Source organism: Carcharodon carcharias, chromosome 1, assembly GCF_017639515.1.
Source record: "Carcharodon carcharias isolate sCarCar2 chromosome 1, sCarCar2.pri, whole genome shotgun sequence".
NCBI lineage: Eukaryota > Metazoa > Chordata > Chondrichthyes > Lamniformes > Lamnidae > Carcharodon > Carcharodon carcharias.
In genome coordinates, this window is record NC_054467.1 from 231,520,827 (window position 1) to 231,536,892 (window position 16,066).

General features: G+C 43.7%; 1 protein-coding gene across 1 annotated transcript; it reads left to right on the plus strand.

The window, feature by feature from the left end:
- The first annotated feature begins 10,557 nt into the window (after positions 1 to 10,557).
- Positions 10,558 to 14,787, plus strand: nkx1.2lb (NK1 transcription factor related 2-like,b). Its single transcript, XM_041183597.1, is given in 4 exon segments — positions 10,558 to 11,011; positions 14,143 to 14,170; positions 14,172 to 14,506; positions 14,582 to 14,787. Coding segments are annotated over 4 exon segments (1,023 nt in total).
- The last annotated feature ends 1,279 nt before the right edge of the window (positions 14,788 to 16,066 follow it).

Sequence of the window (16,066 nt, forward strand, 5' to 3'; positions counted from 1 at the left end):
CCCTTCTGTTCCAACTACTTCCTTAAAAATGAATTCTTTTGTGCATCATTTATAGGTCAGCATTTATTGCCCATCCCTCTTTGGCCTGAGAGGGTGGTGAGGGCCTTGAACATGTAGTGCTTTGATATAACTGAGTGGTTTGTGATGCCACTTCACAGAGCAGTCAACTATGTTAGAGTGGGACTGGAGCCACATATAGGCCAAACCATGTAAGAACAATAGTTTTCTTCCCTATGGGACATGAGTGAACCACTTGAGTTTTGACAGCAATCCAACAGCTGCTAGATCCATATTTTTTCTTAACTCAATTTAAATTCTCAAAGTCCCATGGTGGGGTTTGCATTCACCATCTCTAGATTATTAGTCTGAATTACTAATCCAATAATTAACCACTGCACTGCCATACCTAAGGTTGTGTCAACTTGGTGACAATAGAATACCCCTTCATTAAGAAGAGGAAGACAGTTAAGGTTCCCACTCCTAAATGGTGTATAGAAGTCCCTGATGATTCCAAATTCATGTGGACTTCAAGTGAAGACAAAATAGGACTGGTCTATGATGCCTCATCCTCTCCTTCCTGAACCATACCATGAAATAACCTGCCTGTGAATAACGAGTATTTGAGGAAAGAACAGAAGGGGAACTGTCCATGGAACTGGACCCCAAGAGTAAGCTAACACCTTTCAACGAGAAAGCAAAAAAAACTTTAAAACTGGTTGAAAAATTAGGAAAGATAAAAGGACTCTCAAAAAAGATTACTATGCGGGAGCTTAAACAGCTGCCTGAACACTGGGCTGACTGTACAAGCACTGGACCTGAGTTCATTCCCATTATTATTCAATTAGAAAGTATATTCAATTCACAATCTAAGAAGACCTTTTCACAGAAGTTCTAAAGTGTAAAATAAAATAGAAAATGTTTTCAAATATTGGTTTGAATTTACTTGTGGAGTCATATGTTTCAGAAATCAAGCAAATCCATTTTAAATGTATGGAATTACTTTTGTGTGCAAGTGTGAGGCAAATATTTAAAACATGGTCTTGATTATTGTTCCCCAGTTTATCTTATTTGAAGTTCTCTTTCTGATACCTCCAGTGCTGTGCCTCTTCCCTCAGCTCGGAAAATGAGATGATATTTGGCTCATACCTCCACCATCAATCCCACCGTCAGTGCTTCCTTTGATCAACTAAAAGGAAAAGCAATTTTTCCAGGCAGGACTATTTTTGTTGCTTGTCAGCCGCTTGATTTACCTGAAACAGAGTTCTGTACTGCACTTCAGTAGTGTAATGACCTCGCCAAGTAGTAGAGAAATGTGCTTAATGAGTTGAAATATCAAAGTGGAAACTTGACATGCCAACTTTAACTACTGGGCCATGAGTCCAACACTTTACCATTAAGAATGTCAATTCTCCAGATAATTATTTGTTTCAGCAGAATGATCATGCAAAATATTGTTCTTCATTGTGATCTTCATCCAAAAGTAAAACTGGTCTATCTTTCCGGTCCTAATTTTACAATTGTTTTCTTTGATTCAATCATTTTTATTGGGTAATAATGAGACTATTAAAAACGCCCTTAAGCATTTTCTGATTCTGCTCAGAAAGACATCACAGATTAAGTCTAAGGGTTATCTTCCACCTTCATTCATCCAAAGCTTCGCTGTCTATATTTTTTTTTAATTCATTCATGGGATGTGAGTGTCACTGGCAAGGCCAACATTTATTGCCCATCCCCAATTGCCCTTGAGAAGATGACAGTGAGTTCCCTTCTTGAACCGCTGCAGTCCTTGCTGTGTAAATACACACAGAGTGCTATTACGGAGATTATAGCAAGACTTTGACCCAGTGACATACAGGTGGCAATATGATTTCAAGTCAGGGTGGTGTGTGACTTTGAGATGAGCTTACAGGCAATGAAGTTCCCATGTGCCTGCTTCTTCGAGGTAGTAGAGGTCACGGGCTTGAGAGGTGCAGTTGAAGGAGCCATGGCGAGTTGCTGCACTGATGGGGGAGGGAGCCTTGTTTCTTTGATGAGATAATTTCCCTTGAACTGAGTGGCTTGCTAGGCCATTTCAGGGGCCAGTAAAGAGTTAACCATATTGGAGTCACATGCAGGGCAGATCAGGTAAGAATGGCAGATTTCCTTCCCTAAAGGACATTAGTAAACCAGATGGATTTTTACAATCATCAATGATAGTGTCATGGTCACCATCACTGAGATTGGCTTTCAATTCCAGAATGATATTTTAATTGAATTTTAAATTCCACCAGCTGCCGTGGCGGGATTTAAACCATGTCCCCAGAAGATTAACCTGGGTCTCTGGATTACTAGTCCAGTGACAATACCACTATGCCACCATAATTCCACATGAATGTTTATGGTGATGGATGGTGTGCCGATCAAGTGGGCTGCTTTGTCTTCAATGGTGTTGAGCATCTAGAGTGTTACCTGATCCAGGTAAGTGGAGAGTTTTCTACCACACTTCTGAATTGTGCCTTGTAGATGGTGGACAGACTTTGGGGAGTCAGGAGGTGAATTATGAGCCTTCGACCTGCTCTTGTAGCTACAGTACTTATATAGTTTCTGGTCAATGGTAATCCCCAGGATGTTGATGGTGGGGGATTCAGTGATCATAATGCCATTGAATGTCAAGGGGAGACGGTTAGATTCTTTCCTGTTCGAGGTATAAAAAAGAAAGGCTTGCATTTAAATGTCATGTTTCATGGCCACTGAACATCTCAAAGCATTTTGTAGCCAATTAATATGTTTTTGTGATGTTGATTTGAGGGACACCAGAGATAATTCCCTTGGTCTTCTTCAAAATAGTGCCATGGGGCCCTTTACATTGACCTGGTAGAGCAGACAGAGCCTTGGCTTAATGCGTCATCCAACAGATCAGCACTGCCTCAGTACTGGAATGCCAGCCTTGACTATTGCATTCATGACCTCGAGTGGGACTTGAGCGTAGAACCTATTAACTTATAGCTGAGAGTGCCACTAACTGAGCCAAATCTGACACACATACTGCTGGCAACAATTTCACTTGGCAGGAAGCAGCCCAACTACTTTTGCTGCCACTGCTCTCCTTTCCTTTCACAATCAATGGTCATTGTCTGGCACTTTGTGTGAATGCTCCTTGCCAGTCATCAGCACAAGCCTGATTGGGTCTTGCTGCATGTGGGCATGGCCTGCTTCAGTATCTGAGGCTCACACCAAAGTTCCTGAACATGCTCACTTACAAACCCCCCACCCCCCCCCACCCCCCCCCCCCCCCCCCCCACCCCCTCCGCGGTCCAGTCACGGATCAAATTTAAAATTCTCATCCTTGTATCTAAATCCTTCCTGGCCCTGCCCCCAACCAATCCCCCCATTCCCTCCCACCTTATTTTTGTAACCTCCTCCAGTCTTACTCTGAGAGCTCTGTGTTCCCTTAATTCTGGCCTTTTATGCAGCTCCAATTTCCTCCTTTTCTCAGTAGGCAGGGAAGCTTTTCAGCGGCCTAATTCCTCAGCTCTGGAACTTCCTCTCTTCAACACTTCTCCCTCTCTCTCTCCCCCTTTAAGATGCTCCTCGAAAGCTATTTCTTTGACCAGCTTTTGGTAACCTCTCCTTATATCTCTTCCTGTGGCCCAGTGTCTAATGAAGCCTGGGGTACTTTACCATATTAAAGGTGCTATATAAGTAGAAGTTGGTGTTGCTGCAGCAAGAATCACAGAACCTTCACAGTGCAGAAGGAGGCCATTCGCCCCATCGAGTCTGGGTCTGCCTTCGGACTGACTGCCAGTCCAGCTACATTTCAATTGCATATTGTGATATTGAGCGAAGCCCATGCCCGGGTCACCCAGATAAAAAAATTATGAATATTGTGAGCAAATCTAACGCAGAAAACCAGAGAACTTCCATCGAATGAAGCTGGAAAGAACAGAGCAGGTAAACTCAAAATGTTTTTTTTTTAGGGCTCCAGACAGAATATTTTCTATTGGTTGAAGAGAAAGGAAGAAAGTATTTTAGCTGGTAAGTAAGGTTCACTATTCCCCCCAGCTCTGTAATACAATAGGGTCTATTTGTCTATTTGTGTAATCTGTTGTTTTTTCAGATGAACTCACTAATGTCCTTCATTCTCACTAAGTACAGAATAATTGAGCCCGGACTGATTAGAGGACAGGAACCTAATACTGGATTTCACATGGTGTATTAAACCATAACGTGGACCTTAGAACAATCCTGGGATCATGTCGCTCAGTTAAAATCATGTATGCATGTATGTATGTATGTAGCCCTATTTCCTCCAGGTTATTCTGTCAGGTTAGGCTTTGTTTTATCCTTGAGAATGGTACTGACTTGAACAGACCACCATCAATACGGCCAAGTTTATTAAGGAATGACTGCACTGATGTAGCAGGGAATACCACGGCCTGAATCGACGAATACGTGAACAGCTGCTGGACCATTACTCACAAAACCTGCCTATAATCCCTTTAAGAAATCCTTGTAGCTTCAACAAAATTGTTGGGGGGGGGGGGTGGTGCGGTGGGGATGGGCCAGCATTCGGACATTAGGTTTGTGACCTTTGAATATATAGATAGACGCCAATAAATCTTCCCAAATATATATGAACCTCAATTGGTATAATCACTGATTAATATTGAATTTGGATATATTTATAATCACAGCCCCCGTGATTTATTAAATACACATTTGGGGTCCAAAAGCGCTGCCAAATACAGTTCGAAAATGCAAAAATCATGGAAAGTGACAAATTCGTCACATTAAACAGGCAGTAATAGAAATATCGGATAACATGAATTGGATTTCTACTTTACTGCATGAAATAAACAATTAAAATGGTGCAGCCTCGGATGTTGTAAAATAAATAGTCAGCGGATGATTGAGGAAGAAGGCTATATTGATCAAAGAAAGAGTCCTCGGAAATTGCCGTCGTAAGTGTACATTATTAGCGCAAAACAATTATATATATATATATATATCCACACGGCTGTCCATCCACAATACAGCATCGAAATAAACTTGTAAAAGGAGGTCTAAAAGGAATTGTATATGATCTGAAGGCAATTCCCTATGAGAATCCTTGTTCCGGCTGCCTCTCTATAAAGTCAGTTGTTCCTTCACGGCCCCTCGTCCTTAGATTAGATTTCCCCTTTCTCATTACCAGCCTTAATAGACCCTTCAGACCTCATTCTATCCCCAGATATTATCTGACCCGTATAATTAATTAATTAAACCTAAAATATTATAGATTATTAAAAATAGCATAACTAATAGTGTAATATCTCAAGCTGTCGACTTTAATAGTCAACATTGTCTTGCCTGGTCTTATCAGGCTTGGACACCCGGTGAGAATATTGATTCTTGGTAATTTTAACCATCATCTCCTATCATGATAGGCAATTGTCAGATTTTACCAGCGTCAGAGGCTCATTTAAAATCGTTAACGAACAGGGCTGCTTATAGTCACACTCCATATTTCCTCTCAAACAACTTTAAAACCATGGGCGTGTGGGGAGGGGGGAAAGAAATGAGAGCTGGGGGCAGAGAGAATTTCCAGAGCTGTTTTATTTTTTTTTCACTTCCCACCCCCATATCCTGTCTGGATCGTCGAGTTTTAATATATCTTCAGAGGTTTCCGAGAGCGTTGTTTAAACTTCTAATTATGATCCATGTTGGAGATAATATTAATTTAATAATCAGGGGCTGTGCAGAGAGCATTAACCTCAATTAAGCTCATTACTGTCTTAACCTGCATTCCCCTGTGCATTTAAATCTTCCTCCATAAGTACCTGACACTATTGATGGGACACGATCTGTTTTATATGAGCTGGAAGGGATGCAGAGGGTGGGAATAAAATTTGATTTCACCAACCACCCCACCCCCCCTACCCCTCCGCCCCCCTTTCAAGCCCCTTCCTTTCCGAGTGGCCCTGAGACAGCAGCTGCCGGTCCCTATGTGAAGTGAGTTCTGAGCTCATACCAACCCGCCTATTATTCTCCCACAGAAAATAGCCGGCAGTTATTGATTTTCGCCTTTGAGTTATTTTAACTGCTTGTAGCACTTTAAACACAAAAAAAAAGATTATTGATGCTGCTTGCCATTATTTAGGATGCTTTCTCCCAACAGTTTTTGCTCTACTTGGTAATGAATGGTTTCTCGCTTCCGATTGTCCTGGGTCAAAGCTAATTTTCACTTTTCATTTTTTTATATAGATATATTGGAACGTGCGTCCAGGTTGCCAGTTAACCGGGGACTTGAGCTGAAGGGATAAAATATCATTTCTATTTAAAAGTATCCTGAGGTTGTCCTGTCTTACTTGAGTATTAACCCTAGCGGGGCTGAATTCTCTTATCACTTAACACAAGTGCACTGATTTCATTATCTATCACCGCGTTGATAACATTCGGGGAATCCGAGATCAGGATCAAAGGATCCGAAGCAGCCCTCCTTTAATTACATTGGCAGAATTAAAATTCAATCTTTTCTTTTAAAATTCCGCAAAGGATATTGCAGCGTAAGTATTGAAGCTAGGCTGAGTTGTTTATATATATATATATAAATGAAAATATGTTAATTTGTTACACATGTAACAATTCTAATTGTTAATTTAGAGGAGAAATGTACAATGCGTTTAAAAAGTGAGACTCCTCAATCGTTTCACCTACAGAATAACAAGGCTGCGCCTCCAATAAATAATTGTAAGGACAGCAACTTGGAGATGTGTTTGAGAGGAGGATAAGGCGCTGTGTAGAGAAAAAAAATCTGCAGTCATTTTATTACAATTCTGATTTGAAAAGTTATTTGGATTTAAATATATGTTTTGAACCGCACTGAGCGCTGTGGATGCTCGGAGCTCCAATGGTTAACGGGAGGACAGCATCTGGTCATGATATAGACCTGTTAGACCTTCAATAAGTAAATAATGTGGAGGGGTCACGGAGAGAAATAATAAACGCAATGTAGATTGTCACAGATGTACTGATGTAATTACTTTTCGCTCTTCAGGCTGGGGCACCCACCAGCACCATCCCCACCACCGCCCCCCCCCCCCCACCCCCCCCCCGCCTCCCCACCCCCCCAGCCCCCTACCACCCACCCCCCCCCCCCCCGCCCCCACCGCCCCCTCCCCACCACTACCCTGTATCATGAATGATCAGAAATGATGAAACATTGTCATAAGTGCAGGAACTGACAACTTGTCACTCCCCATCTGGGGCAGAGGTTTCAGTGGGCGGAAATATTTGGATTCGTCTTATTAATAGTAATCGCGTCCTGCACAATCATGGAGCATGTACAGAAGGTAGCCCCTTGCAGAATAGGCACGGCGCTGGTTCAGATCTTCAGTCACCGTGCATCATCCGCGCCTGGGCAAGTGTGCACTTCCAGGAAAATCCGCAACTGTGCAGCCCAAGGCTTTGTTCCATATTACAGCCTGTGTCATTTTGGAGAATGGTTGTACTGAAAGCTTAGAACTCTAAGCAAACTTCAGCACTTATAATAATGTCTTTGGTGGGGGGGGGGGAGCCGCCGAACTGCTGAACTTCCTCCTGCAATGTGGCATGTTGTTAGAAATTTTAGTGGGTGAGCTTATTATACTACGATTTCTATCTACTCGGCATGAGGAGGAAACTGGCGCCCCTGAATTTCCTCTAATCTGTTCAAATGAAAGAACATACTTGATGTTTCATTGAGAAATATCGAATATATCCTCATGCCTTACAGAATCCCAAATTGGTTATTTTTTAAAATTTTCTTTGGAAATCGTTGGGAACTTGCCGTTTACTGTTGATAGATGTTTAGATGTTTCATTACTTGAAACTACTTAGAGAAATACAGACATAATGAGGTTTGATCTGACATCTGAGGACATCCAACTTGCATGTCATTTCAAAAAGTCTGATCAAATGTGGCCAGATATTTCCTCCAACTCATCAACGAAATGAACTGGCCTAGGATCATTGCTAAAGCTGGGGAACTTTTGTGAATATTGAACCCTTACGGACTTGATTGCTAGAATATATGCAGCAAAACCACATTAATATGATTCTTCATTCAAATGGCTGGGATTGTAATAAAGAGATCGCCTGTGATCAGAGCTAAATCCAATGCAGCTGATAAGTGCGCAGAGACATGAATAGACAGGCAGAAATTATTTGAGTTCAATCATTTCCCTCAAGTTACTACTTCTTTTTAAAAAAAAATGAAATGTGATCTGCTGGTCTTGTAGTGCTCCAGCAGGGAGAGGCTGTGGTGAGTCATTGCAAGCGCCTCATCGCTGCCGTACGCGGAGCAATTTGCAGGAAATTAGAGGGTGGTCCCCGAGCTAAAGTTTGTCTCGCCTTGACAGAAGCCCACTTCTGTCCTTTACACCGTTTCATTTACATGCAAATGACTGCCAGTAGCTTCTCTCCAAATAACAGCGGCAATCGGATACTGCAAGAGAGAGAGAGCTTTGATTTCACCGCCCCCCCCCCCCCCCCCCCCCCCCCTCCCCACACCCCGCTCTAAAACACTCTCGGATCAGGGGGTAATTACACAGCGGCTGACGGCAGAGCGTGTTCAAACTTTAAAGATTAACTTCAACTTCGTGTAATCTATGGAGAAAAGGGCTGGTCATTTGCACTGGCTGAATGAGATATTGCTTGTCAGCTCTCATCTAGCAGCCGGGATATCTATATGATCCCATGCAATCTCCTATTTTTTTGTACAGTAACACAATTTGCCAGTGTATTAGGAACTGTCTGTACCAGACGTTATATTTATTCAGCGTTGTTACCGCTGATTAGTATGTGAATAACTTTAAGTTACTTTAATCTTTCACTCCTTTATGCAATTTATTTATATATAGCGCGTGGATCTGTGTAAGTCAATGTGCATATCTGGATAGTGCATGTAGTTTTCGCCATTCATTTTCAGTATTTAAAAACAAACTTGTTTTGGGAAAGTGGTAAACACATACCTGTGTGTCTGTACTCGATCTATAAGTTCAAACTGGAATTGATTTTAGTAAAGAGTCCATATTATGGAAGAAGAGATACGTCAGGTGCTACATTAGAATAACAGGGTCGTTCAGAATGTTAATCTGAAAAAGACAAGTGATCTTATTAAAGATGATTTTAGAAGGACTTCAACGGATTCGCGCCAGAACCTTGGGCGGCTTGAAAAACTTTGAACTGGTTTCAATGTCTGCCTATACCATTGGATCTGCCTGTCCTGGCTGACAAAACAAATGCACTAGTCTATCATTCATCCATCTGCCCATGTACATCACCACGTAATGTGATTTTTTTTTGGATCCATTCTATACCACTGTGAGAAAAGTTTAAAAAAAAACATTCAAAGGAAAAATCTTTAGTACAAATGTTAATTTAGGCATAAATCAGAATAAAGTCATTACGCAAGACGAAAATGCTCTGGTCGCTGATTGAAATCTAATAGCTTCTTTCAATTTGTCATATTACTAGCGAGTGGTTGGTGTCTGAGTGAAGCCGGGGGCTCGAGTAACCCCCCTGGGCACAGTCCTTTGATGGTCTAATAATCTTCACGCACCCCGCACCCCCCGACCGAAAATCACAACTGATTGTTTTGCCGATTATTTCGCCGAACTTTTAATTTCTGCTTTCCAAAGGATCATTGCCCGCGGTAATTGCAAAGGATCTGTCCTTGTATGTGTCACGAATCTGAGAGGGAGAGAGAGAGAGAGCAATTAAATTTCATGCTTGCTTCCAATTTCACTTTTTTTGGCAACGTGGAGAACGCTCGGTGCTCCAAATTGCAGAGGAAAACTCTCTAAAAGCAGGAAAGTTGGACCCTATATTTAAGCGCGACGTTATTACGCATCCATTTAATGGCGATATTTGTCATTACTTCTTAAATTAAAATTCAATATTCCATATAAAAAAACGATTTACCTTAAAAGCCCGTTTGTCATCCATTAAATGAAACCATTAGCGAGGCGGTGTTTATTGTTGAAATCATCGTATTTTAAAATGGATTAACTTTAATTTCTAGTAAAGTGTCCATTTTTTTTCTCTCTTAGAGCCAAGGAGTGACGTATTAAGCAGAAGAATAGGTGTTTAGGTGGAAAATAGTTCTTTGTTTGCACCCCCCCCCCCACCCCTCTCAATTATTAAAAGAAAGCGCCACCCTCTCCCAAATAAGGCTATTTAGATGCTTTCCAGATGACTGGAACTGTGCTGAAAAAGACCTGACAGCCAAGTATATCACAGGCAACATCATCCGTCTCTCTCTGTGATGTAGATTAGAGGCTATTAGGGGCAATGGATTAATTTGTAGCCAATTACAATTGTTGCTGAATATGAATGCATAAATAACATGCAGTCTGGCGAGTGTGAGGGGCAGGAATGTCTAGGGGGAGTCCGAAAGGAGAGAGTGAGGACCTTTCTGAGGATCACTAGCACTTTGTGACTTCACGTTCACACCCTTGATCGACGCCAGGGGTGGAGGGGATTCAAAGATTTGACTGTGTACAGTACAGCATTTTTTTTTTTGGAAAAAGGACTATTAAATAGTTTCCTTGGGAAGTCATGAATGTGAATAGAGAAAAGGTTCAGCCGGCTGATATCTCCTTATCATCAGCGGCAGTGGCAGACCCGATGTCTTGTACCATCCACAGTGAAGACATGGATATGAATGGGGACCAGAGACTCCCAGGCAGTGACCTGGCAGCGTTCTCCTGCCCGGCCAGCCGGGAGAGACAAGGGGCCACACAGGGCATCTCTGGCCAAGAGGCAGTGGTCGTGCTCCCTGCTCCAACCAGCAACAACAGGACCACCTCTTTCTCGGTCTTGGACATTTTGGATCCCAATAAATTTAACAGCAGTAAGCGCCGGCAGTGCAGCATTCTGTACAGAGCCGCCAGCGAGTACACAGTGGCAGCGGCGGGGGAAAGGGCTGCGGATGCTTTTTGTGAAATTGCAGATCAGAAAACGATAAGCGAGAGCGGCTTGGACACATGTAAGAAGTCAAGTGACATAATCAGTAAGTATCTCGGTGCTGGGCGCTATTATTTACACCGCTGCGCTCGCACAAGTGCTGCCCCAAGTTTTCTGCGCCAGCGTGTAAAAGTAAGAAGCGGCCGCTGAAAACCCGGGACCACCCGCGACCAGGTCAACCAGCCCGGCCGGAATCCCCCTCACCAACCCCTCGTGTGTTCATAGCCCAGAGCCGCTGCCAGCAATGGCTCGGGGCTGCAGGCGCTTTAATAAGCTAACCGCGTTATGTGAAGGCAAGGTTTCAGCAGTCAGTTATTCCAGGTATAGTCGCACACTGTGGCAAGTCTGTTAAGTAATATAAGTAACGGCGGGAAGGGGTCTCGTTTCAAAACAATCTTCAAATATCTTAATTGCGTGATTGCATGTTGATTTGGAAGGTTTGTGAGTTTCAAAATGCTTAATGGTTATGATAGATTTTGCAAGTCAGTATGGTTTAGCGTCTGAATAAATCATTGCTTAGAACCCACCGTATGATTATGTCTAATTACCTTTGTATAATTTGAAGCCTCTTAAGTTGCATTTGGCCAGTCTCTTTTTTAAAGAGGTCGCCTGCCAGGAATAAATAGGAATCGCTGCCGTTTAAAAGGCGCTTTATCCAATCTTTCAAAGACATCTCTGGAGTTTATCCTTCATGCTTTCGGCCACAGATTCAATTTTCTCTCTCCCCTTCGGTTTTTAGGACGAATCAGACTAATTGTGACAAAACGCTGGTTATCTCTAGAAAAACAATTAAATTTCTTCGATTACATTTAAGGTAAAATGTGCTTAGCAGCGTTAAAGAGCTCTTATAATGGCGGAAATCGCCCCAGAGTGGCATGTTGGGCTGGGGTGATCGATATCCTATTATCGAATTCTGCATATCTCTTTCAAACAGCTTGCAAACACTCCTAAAACGTCTAAATTATAGGGTCAAAATTCGGATAATTACTCGATTAAAACGTATTACAGTTATTAGTAGCTGCTATTGATCATGTATTGCTTTCGACCCAGACTCCAGATTGCAACCTGCACACGTCTTTCAAAAAAATATACTAACTTTCTTCCCACAAATCTGGTGACATTCGAGGACAGAGCGACACGGCAGTCATTGAACAGTACGTTCCGTCAACTTGAAATAACAATCGGGATATATATATATATATATATATACAAGACCGCTGTCCATTTTTAATACGCTTTATCTCGAAGCCAGTCCTCATCCCCAATATGATCCAGGTGTATTATTCTGTTAAAAGTTTGAGGATGTACAATTATTGTTTGGACCCAGTGAAGCATGTTATATACAAAGGCAGCAGACGACCCGCAAATTAAAATAAGAATGCGTTCGAAGGTCAGATAGTTAATTGCGGCCGTTCCCAGGGGACAGTTTCTGTAATAACACGCTGCACGTTGCCCATGTTTGGATGCTGATTAAATGATGGGAGGGCACACATGAACACTGTAAGGCAGGAGTTTCAGGGAAAGAACGGGAGCCATCCTGTGACCGTGTGTAATTTCCATTAAAAGTGGTAAATGTTTTAAGTGCTTTATTATTTTCCCCCCTAGTATGTCTAATGAGGCCTTAATATGATCACAATTAATGTAAGTGTCCAGTAATTAGTTTCTGTAATAGACGAAATCCCCTTACAGACACCAATCCAGTTTAATTAGCATAGCTTTATATCTTTTAACGCTTTTTTTATTAAGAGGTCACTTGTACAGTAACTGTTATATGCAGGAGTTGTAAAAAAATACAAACGCGTGCAGACGAGTATTTTCCAACGCAGCCCTCTACATCCTCATTAAATAGTTATAAATAATTATAATCATTGGCATTTAATCCATTTGGTGTAGATATGGATTACATACAATGGTAGGTATATTCGGGTTGTACATTTGTCAGTAATTCTCAGAAAGTCGATGGGCGATTTATTCTAACCAGCAAGTGCGCCACACACTATGGGGTTAGCCAGGGCTGCGGGTGTTCAGTACATCTTCACAAATTATATCGAGAAAATCGCCAAAAAATGTGTCAGCCATGCACTCGGATCAGTAATTTCTCATTTCATCACGGTGCCGGTTGTAATCAAGGCGGGAAGGCAGGCAAGCCCCAAAACTCGGTTCCAATGAACCAATCCAACTCTATTTCCTTCAAATTCCCTTCACGGTTTTAACAGGGCTCTCCTTGCCCGTGTTAACCGCTAGTAGACAGAAAGAGAACTTTTGAAAGTTTTTTTTATATGTTGTAAAAAAAAACGAATTCTTCTTTTATCTGGAGTGGGCAGAATTCGTTTAAATTCAACAGGACTCTTGTCACGGAGTTAATATTATTAGAGCATTAATATATCCTACACGGTGCTTAATGTTTCAGACAACCTGAACTGTCAACAATAATAATAAATTGGCTCTGGATTCCCAGCATGTTTTATATTTTAAATTACAGCTCAGGGGTAAATGTTTAAAGGCGAGTTACGGAATGCGAGATTACAGCACAGATTGGGGTGATTATCCTTTAACTTTCATTGATGTGCGCCCAGCTTTGGCCCTGAAGTTAAGCGCACTTTATTTGAAGAGGAGCAATGATGCTTTCAAGGGACCATGTTCAAATTTTTAGAAATGCCCAGACGCGAGACTTTTCATTTTCTCGCCCTCTCGCCTCAGAAGGGGCTGTGCAAAAATGCTGGTTATCTAATCCTGTGCGCTTTCTATTTCTCTGTCCCACCTTCCCTCCACACCCACCCCCCCCACCCCACACCCACCCCCACCCCCCACACATCCCCTCCCCCCCACCACCACAACCCCCCCCCCCCCCCACCCAACCCAGAAGATGGAGATTTCCTAGACAGTTACAAAGCTGAGGAATGCGAGCAGGACTTCTGCCGGAGTTTAGACACCCAGCCCAGCGGCGGCAGCAGCAGCCACACTCCGCGGCGGGAGGAAGGCCAGGAGTACACTGAAGATAGCGGCGGCGGAAGAGGAGGAGGGAGCATTGTGACCGCTGCAGGGGAGAGGATGTCCGGGCTGGAGGGAGAGGAGGAGGAGGACGAGGAGGACGAGGAGGAAGAGGAGGAGGATGGTGGAGGTGGAGGAGGAGGAGGAGGAGGAGGAAGGGAAAGTTTAAGCCCACCCAGCCCTCAGAGCCAGCAGCCGCTCCAGCAGCCGCAGCAGAGCCAAGCTCAACAGCACAGGAGCAAGAGGAAGCGCAGCGGCTCGGACGCCAAGTCGGGCAAACCCCGGCGGGCCCGCACCGCCTTCACCTACGAGCAGCTGGTGGCGCTGGAGAACAAGTTCAAGTCGACCCGCTACCTGTCGGTGTGCGAGCGCCTGAACCTGGCTCTGTCCCTGAGCCTGACCGAGACCCAGGTCAAGATCTGGTTCCAGAACCGCCGGACCAAGTGGAAGAAGCAGAACCCGGGGGCGGACACCAGCGCTCCCACCGGGGGAGGAGGTGCAGGAGGCGTAGGAGGTGGAGGAGGAGGAGGAGGAGGAGGAGGGGCCGGGGGTGGGGGTCCAGGGGTCGGGGGAGCGGGGGCCGGCGCAGGGGGGGTCGGCCCCAGCCTGGGGGGCCCCGCGGGAGCTCACCTGGGCGGCCTGAGCCCCATGAGCTCGTCCTCCCCGGTGGGTGGGCCGCTCTCCGTGCACTCGGCTTACCCTGGCCCCGGGGGGCTGGTGTGCGCCACCCAGTTGCCCTTCCTGCCCTCCCCCGCCGCCGTGCTCTCCCCATTCATGCTGAGCTCGCAGACTTACGGGACACCGGCTTTCTACGCACCTCATTTACAATAAAAGATGTTTATTAAGGATAATAATAATAAAAAAAATAACAACCCCCCCCCCCCCCCCCACCCACGGGCCAGAATCTAACGACAAAAGCAAAGTACAAATCCTAAAGGGGTCAGAGCAGCGGTCTGCCAGATTCTTCAAAAAGCAACTTCGGCCCTACATTTCTGGGGGCTAAGTCCCAATAACCCTCGCTGTTTTACTCTCTGTGCCAACGGGAGATTTGTTAACACAGTCAGAACTTGCTTCACTAAAACTGGCAAAACTCACCCAAATACCCAACCACTTGATATTTATATTTACCTTTGCTGTCCACCTTAACGCAGCTGCAGCACAAGATCGGATTCTTCAATATTTTCTCCACACTTTTTTTTTATCGGGCATCTATGCACTTAGCCAAACTCAATTTGATATTTAGCGCAAAATCCGGGATTCTTTCATCTTCACGGCATGAAAAACAAATACTTCGGTCTCTTAACTCTAAAAATAAACGGGGGGGTACGAATGCTGTAATGTCCACACCAAGTAACCAAGAGCCCAGAAAATTCCATGTCAACAACTTGGTATATTTTAATGAGTGTTGCTGCTCACGTTATTGTACTCGTTTATAACATTTCATTTTCTTTAAAATCAGGCTTGATACCTGATTATCCATCGTTATGGCGGGAATGCAGCAGAATTTCTGGAAAATGCAACACTGGATTCCTTTTGCAGCCATCCTTAAAAAAAATGACTTTTTATTTCCTGTCATGAAATTTCGTTTGCAAAGGGGTGAAAAAAAATCAAATGTGATTTTCAATTCGCAAATATCATCTTCCCCCTACATCAACCAGCCGGCCCCCCCCCCCCCCCCCCCACCCCTCCCATCCCCACCACCAACGATTCCGCATAACAAAAAAAAAACTTCATTCCTGGCGTCTTCGAGGTTTCCAGAATAAGTGTGGTGCAAGGCGAGTGACACTTCATTAAGCTAAATATTGCCTTTTATTGATATGGGAACTGCCATTCATTTGACAGCCCAATTTTTTTTTAAAGAAATACTTTTGCAATTGGAACAATTGTAAAGTGTCTGAGGATTTTCAGGATGTAGCCAACATTACTGTTCCAGGTATTTGGGATGGGGACGTGGAGAGAGGGAGAGAGAGTTTCCCTGGGAGGTGATTGTTGTGTAAAATGTCAGTCGCCTTCGCCCCTACTGTTCCCGGCACTTTATTGAGTGAATTGTTGGAATAAATACGCAGGGCTCATTTTTGGATATCTTTGGCCCCCTGTAAACACGGTGAAG